Source organism: Acanthisitta chloris, unplaced genomic scaffold, assembly GCF_000695815.1.
Source record: "Acanthisitta chloris isolate BGI_N310 unplaced genomic scaffold, ASM69581v1 Scaffold44794, whole genome shotgun sequence".
Lineage (NCBI taxonomy): Eukaryota > Metazoa > Chordata > Aves > Passeriformes > Acanthisittidae > Acanthisitta > Acanthisitta chloris.
The window spans coordinates 1-7,475 of record NW_008671773.1 but is presented as its reverse complement, the minus strand read 5'-3'; the positions used below and the strand labels follow the sequence as shown (position 1 = coordinate 7,475).

Below are 7,475 nucleotides of genomic sequence, written 5' to 3'. Positions count from 1 at the left end.
CCCCGCACGGCTCGGCAGGCCCACGGGAGCCTCGTGCGTTAGAGAATCTCGCACTGCTGCACTCCCTCTCACTGGATGCGTTGAGGAGTTCCCGGGGCCCCGACACAGGGAGCAGCAGGCACCGCCGCTGCTAACGCTTACCTTGATGTTACTGGAGTCTGTCAGGAACATGGTCAGGCGATCAATTCCCATGCCCCAGCCAGCTGTGGGAGGAAGGCCATACTCCAGCGCAGTGCAGAAGTTCTCATCAATAAACATGGCTTCATCATCACCTGCAGCTTTTGCCTAAATGAGGACATGAAAGGTGAGGTGTACAGAGATAGATACTGACAAGCCCTGCCAAAAAGGAGGAATTGATGTTTGTAGCAGCCATGTAACTGATGAAATCCAAGCCCTGTACAGCAGTGTAAGAGTAACAGATAGAGGGACCTCAGCACCTGGAGAACTTTGGAGGTCACCTGTACAGGTGCTCCCAAAACACATCTAGGCTCAATTCCTTTCTGACCGTACGTTTCCTTTCTCGGTGAACGCCCAGGCTCTTCACTAGCATGGCAGCAGAGGAGAAGAATGAATTGCTCTCAATGGTGTCCCAGATTCTTTCTTGCCTGCAACTCCCCCTTTAATCCTTGCAGAAACAACTAAGCAGCATGTTTGAATCATCAAGAGCTTCTCCACAAAAAGTTTAGGGACTGCTTTTCTCTTCTCAAGTAGAGAGATTAAAAAATCCTCTACTGAGATGGTGACTAATGCACCTGACTCTGACAGCCTCCGAGTGATGGAAGTCATAAGAATAAAAATGAAGACTAGCCAATCACCTAAGGAATTCAGGAAATGCCAAGTATAAGTGTCAAAACACCAAACATTTTGGCTTGCAGTTTCAAGAAACACTTTGCTAAAGACTGTTACAGCAAATGTTTCTACCGAAGCCTGAAATCCTAAAATGCAACCTGTCATCCTTCACCTCAGTCTCCACCTCAGCATTAAATTTTCATTCCATGCATCTAATCCTATGTCTCCAAAGTCGGGCTATAATCATGAGAGACAAGTGCAGCAAACATATACAACAGACCCAAGATGAAAGATACCTGTAATATTAACCATTCTGACTGAACATTTTGAAATTTACTATCAAGTAAGTTAGTTAACACAAGTCTATTTTCCTGGCTTTGACCATTGTTTAATCCTCCTGACGGCACTGTGAAGCCACTAAGAGTTCAAAGAACAGGAACTGTTTCTGCAGACCACATCACCTCACCTCGATCATGTGTGGCCAAGCATGCCTTCATGGATATGTACACCTAATTAACAACAAAATGAGTTTCAGTCACTCCTTTCCCACGCTTATGTAGAGAAACCTTGTACTATAAATTTGCAGGCCTAATAACTTCCAATCTGCAGCTCCATTATGTGAGACATCTTAAACTAGTAATCAATCAGTTCTTATTTCTTACACATCATTCAAACTCTTACTGGACATGAAAATTTATTTTAAAACCTGGAAGTACCATGTTTCATGACTACTCAAATACTTACCTGGAGAAAAATAACCTTGAACCTGGGCAAGACACAGAAAACACTTCGCACATTTGTTTTTTTCCAGATTTAGTGCTTCAGGTAGAATAAAAGGGAAGACATTCCAAATCAAAGTTGCACTAAAAACTGCTAACCAGCAGCAGTGTTTGGACTTGTTCACCTCAGAGAGCAAAGGTTCCTTTAGAAGGAATTAAATTTTAGTGACAGGTTTTCACTTCAGTGAGCAACAGTCGCTCACAGTAGTAACAACTCTCTTCAGCAGCAGGGGCTAATGACAGGTTTGGGACAGACATAGGAAACACTCCTTGCTTACATGCCTCTAGCATCGATTCACTGTCAGCATACCTTGGCCTGATCCTCGAAGAGCTGCCGCTGCCGGAAGGGATCGTTAAGTTCTGTGTAAGCATTGCAGACTTCCTTCTTCATCACAAAGAGCTCGAAGCGTTCCGTCAGGCCGGGATGAGAGCGATGCCTATGTGAAGATGACAAAACAGCCACACCTTAAAATAAACATATCTATAGAAGCACAGAGTATAGACATCGTTTAGGGGAACTGCTCACACTTAGCACTAACAGCTGGAAAAACTTCAAACTACTAAGCATGTGCACAGCTCTTCTCTGGGTGATTTGTTTCACAGTGCAGGACCCAGCATCTATCTTGGTTTGTATCAGAACTCACAAACTAGTATACAACATCAAAATCTGTTTTTGCATATGTGACTTTTTTTTTCTCTTTTTTATAAAGTAGGAGTCCAGGGTTTAAAAGAGTTCCACACTGACTGTGTCTCATGCTCTTACCATTTGGCAAGAGGACTCATGACCTGTGGGTGGTCACAGATGAATGTAGGGTTGATGCAAGTGACTTCCAGGAATTCACCAACTAACTGGGAAAACAAAAGCAAAACAAATGAGTGTAGGGTTGATGCAAGTCAATTCCAGGAATTCACCAACTAACTGGGAAAACAAAAGTGAAACAAATTACATAGAGCACAATAGCAGTTTCCTAGCACTGCCTCCACTAAACAGCCTAATTTCCTCTCCTTGTTACTGAAGAAGATACCATAAATCTGGTAAGTTTCACAAGTAATAATTTCTGATCATGGTAATGTCTTTATTAACAGAGTGCGTGTCTGAGACAAGAAAAATGGCATAGCAAAAACTGTCTAAAAATAATAACTCAATTTTCACATTACAACAAAGGCCAAAAGAGAAAGCATCAGAAGAGCTCTCAGACTACTTCAGGTGCAGAAGAATACAGCTGACAGAACTATATGGTAAACCTACCAGTTTGGCCAGGTACATACAGACACACACATCACACCAACAGAACGGACACAGGATAGAGCAGATCTGCTTTAACCACCAGAGACCAGTTACCAAACTAAAATCCTCTGGCGCTCACATTAGGCAGGCGTAAGTAAACTACATTTTGGTGTAGACAAAAAAAAAAAAAAGAAAAAAAAGGATTTTGACACAGCAAGTTTTCTCACGGTAAGACAGCAATAGCTGAAGGGCATTTCAGCATGTTTTCCCAGGTGCAGCTAAACTTTTTCTCCAAAGAGACTTCTGTCAATACAGATAGATCCTCAAAGACATTAGGACTACAAAACCAGCACCTTTACTTACTTTATCAAGAAGCCTGGCTGTTGTCCTGGGAGCTGGGCATTCAACATTTCTCTCTGCACAAAGGTTATCAAAGAACTTGCGAGTTTCTGAAATTGTTGTAGACAAAAATTAGAGGAGCCAGCCCAGCAAACATTTTTTGTTCTTACTACATCCTTCAACATGTCTTAAAGCAATTTATAAGGTATTAATTGTGGACATCATGGAAAACATGAGCTTAAATGTCAATCTACAAAAACAGTGTTTGGTTTTAAGTTATTTTATAATTCCAAAACTTGGTAAGAGTTAAGCACAACACATAACTGCTGGACATCATTATTTGGGGTGAGGGGTGGAACTGGGGAAGAAAAAATTCACTAAAAGGTATATGAACTTGTTTCTTTATGGCTATTGCTTCCAGGTATAAAATAGCACATACATCCACTTTGAAGAAAGTCCCAAATAACTATACACCTAAACAATGATCACAGGTACACTGCACAACAGGCAGAAGAAATAAGAAGTAAAAAACTGCATCTCTTCAACATATCCAGAACTCCCCAAACCATGTCTCCTGAGTACATTCTTTCACATATACTCAGCAAAGAAAGAGGCAAAGGAGTCAAATCCTGCCAAAGACTGCAAGGCATGAAGGCTTCTCTTGGGTAAACAAACAAAATCATGCAGAAGTCACCCCATGTGTTAGTACCACCTCAAAAGAAGCAGCAGCTGAGAGACTGCAGGTTCAGAACTTATGAGAAGAATTATAGAACATTGATACTCAGCATCTAACCTTCAGTTTCAAAACACTCAGTTGCTGGAAATTTCACCCCTAGGACCTTTTCCAGATCATGCACCATGCTAATTCGCCGGAAGGGAGGGGTAAAGTCTATCTCATAGGCCTGTCCCTCTGGACCGTCTGGATGGTAAGTGATCTTGTAACTCCCAGTGATGTGTTTCACCATGCCTAGAAAAGAAACCTGGAGCTCAGAAGAAGAATATGCCACAAAATAAGGAATTCTTCCAGAGATTCTTACTCTATTTTCACCAACATTGCATATGTCACCTGAAAGCAACTTCTCTGTGATTTCCATCAAGTCATGGTAGTCTGCATAAGCCATATAGAATTCACAAGTTGTGAACTCAGGGTTGTGAGTCAAGTCAATGCCTTCATTCCGGAACTGACGTCCAATTTCATACACTCTGTCCATACCTCCAACCACCAACATCTAAACAAAATTAAACTCCAGTAAATGCACTATTTTGAAAGAACTTGAGAGCTCAAACACACACAACTGCAGTGCAACCTCACACATCTCATTCCAGATACATTTTATTTCCTCCAACCCAACAAGTCCACCTTTCTTCAAGAATAATCCTCACTTTAACTACATTTACTTTTTTTAAGCATTTAAGCTTTTTGAACAATACAGACTTAGCCATGAGGGATTTGCATTTTTACCTTGTGGTAAAGCTCTGGAGCAATTCTCATATATAAATTCATATCCAGTTCGTTGTGGTATGTGATAAATGGTTTTGCCACAGCTCCACCTGGAATTACATTCATCATAGGAGTTTCAATCTGTAAAAGAGTAACAACAAAAAAAGATTGCCTTGCTTTCATCAAATCTTTTTCCAAAACACAATGGCACAGATCAAGCAGAAAACCCACAGCTTGTTTTGATGAAAACATCTTTGTATTTCACTCAGTGTTCAAACTCCAGTATATGAAAACCGTTCTGAAGTGCACTTCTTCCACGCAGGCAGTAAACGAATGACTTAATGTACCTGCTGCTATCCAGAATCATTCGTATTTCCACCAAGCATGACCCTGATGGGTTCATGTTATCAAAGCCAAGAACACTGCTGTGGTATTACCACAAAACCTTCTCTCCACACTGCAGAAAATGAAATTCAAAAAGCCCAAGTGCAAGCTCCTACACCTGGGTCAGGGCAATCCAAAAAGCCTTAACTTTAAAATGAGAGGAAAGGAATGGCTCCCATCATGTTAAACTGATAAAATAATGCCTTGCTGAGGTAAATGTTGCCACTTCTCTAAGTGCTTTGCATGCGGATCTGAATATAAAGTGCCCTGGAAGCTGAGAAGCTCTGAACGCTCTCGGTATGCAGAGAGAAATAAACACTGAAGCCTTACCTCAAGGAAGCCCAACTCGTCTAGAAAGCTCCGAAGGTAAGTGATGATCTTTGCACGAGTTATAAATTTCTGCCTCACATAATCATTAAGAATTAAATCCAAGTATCTCTGACGATACCTAGTTTCCTGAAAAGAACAGGTATCTTTAGAACAAAGTGATGCAAATGGAAAAAATACCTTTGTTGACTGATACTATCAGTGGGTATCAAAGGTCATCCATTTGGACTATCTGTGGCATTCTTGCCCATGGCAGGGGGCATGGAACTAAGTGATCTTTAAGGTCCCTTCCAAGCCAAACCATTCTGTGGTCTGTCAAATTGCCTCCAGGGCTGACAGGTATGACAAGTACCTTATCTTTGAGGCCAAAATGAAGATGAGGCAACATGTGCAGGCATGGAGACAACAGAGTGATTTCATAAGGAATAATACTCAGTTCCCCCTTCTTTGTTTTCCCAGGATTCCCTTCTACACCAATGATGTCCCCACGGCGCAGCTTGTTGTTAATATGGGAATACTCCCCCTCAGATTTGTAGTGCCTGTAATCACAAAACAAATGTAAACACGTTTGCTTAAAATTCAGTATTTCAAACTGTCCCCAAGTCACTCCCAAGACCAAATCCTTAAAAAAAATAAAGAACAAACTATTCTAACAGGGAAGCCAACCACAACATCCTGTGCAGAACAATACCCGACTGCCTAAGCCAATCCACAGACAAAAGAGAATGTCCCAATACGGATCTCTAGGCCCCAGAACGCAGTGCAGTTTAGAATGCTCCTAAGAATGCATCCACTTACTTGGAATTTGCCATGACCTGCAACTTGACTCCTTCACCACGGAGGTCATAGAAAATCAGCTTCCCTCCGGACGCACGCTTCGCATGGATCCGACCTGAGTGTCAGAGCACATGTCAGCAGGGGCCCTGGCAGGAAGGAACCCAGCACGAAAGCCACTGCACTATCACTCAGACAAATAACCATCAGCTTGGTACTGGTGGGTAACTGAGAAAGAGAAGCAGCTAAGTCTCAAAATTAACACCAGTGCACAAAAGACCATGTGGACTTTGGGTCCTGGAGACCATGTTACAGTCTGACCTTGTGGTTTTAATGGATGCTGCACAGGTCCTCTCAGTCTGAAAAGACATGCCCCAGATAGTTTAACAGTGCTACAACTTCCTGAACAAGTCAGCAAAATTCAGAGAGACCAATCCAACAGTAAAAGCAGATAAGACTTTATATCATTCTACACGCCAGATAAGCCTTTACCTGCCACTCTCACTGTAATGTCTGTCAGGTGATCTCCTGGCTGCAGGTGGTTGTACTTTTCTATAAAATCTGAGAGCGATATGTCTACATGGAACTTGTGGGGATAGGGATCTTCTGCAGTGCCCCTCAGCTGCTGGACTGCATGGCTACGGATCTTGAAGTATTGCTGCCAGCAGAAACAAACAAACCCAGAGTATTCTGTTAGAATCTGGAAATATGTTACAAGTTGGAAATCAAAATGCAGCTGCCCTTAAGTGGGGATATGTCAGTCTCTCCCCTTGAACAATTCAGTTACCCACAAATAAAATCCCAAATGTAAGAGAATGTGACTCATCCCCAGAACAGCAATCAGCACAGGGCCTGGTGCTCACATTTGGATCCAGGCTTTCCTCATCAGCACCAACATTGTTCTCAGAAGTCAGGGAAGGCTTATTTGGATCCTTTTCACTTTGCTCTTTCTGCTTTGCCTCTTTTTCAGCTATTTTTCTCTCAGCCTTTAAACGCCTCTTCAGCTCACTGCAAAAGAGAAGGGAACCAGTTGCAGTATGTACTGATACTAATACAGGGAAGCAACTGACACAATTCTGCCACAATCCTACTGTACCTTCACTTCTCTTACTCTGCCCACAGGTCTAGATAACCCCTAAGCACGCCTAAGCATTGTCTTCTCTGAACTCTTTTAGCTTATATCCTGGGACACAAAGAATTAAGCACCGTGCAGACACACCTCGAGGGACTGTGCCTATGTGCCCAGAGACCTCCCGCAGGCCACTTTACCCCTCAGAACATAGCGTCCCCGAGCAGTGTCTAAGCGAAACAAGGCAAACTCCACCCGAGAAAACCCAGACGAACTTAGGGCTCCCGACGCCGCTCAGCCCGGTCCGCACGGCCCTCGGGCTCCTGCTGCGCTCCCAACCGCGCC

General features: G+C 42.7%; 1 protein-coding gene across 1 annotated transcript; it reads right to left on the bottom strand.

Annotated features, from left to right (window-relative positions):
• Positions 1-141: 141 nt before the first annotated feature.
• KARS (lysyl-tRNA synthetase) lies at positions 142-7,069 on the bottom strand (the record flags this gene model as incomplete). The annotated part of the gene is made up of 12 exons (XM_009074209.1): positions 142-285; positions 1,879-2,005; positions 2,332-2,417; positions 3,160-3,245; positions 3,929-4,102; positions 4,202-4,364; positions 4,598-4,717; positions 5,291-5,416; positions 5,640-5,826; positions 6,086-6,179; positions 6,554-6,719; positions 6,925-7,069. Coding segments are annotated over 12 exons (1,618 nt in total), but the record flags the coding sequence as incomplete, so codon positions are not given.
• Positions 7,070-7,475: the final 406 nt, after the last annotated feature.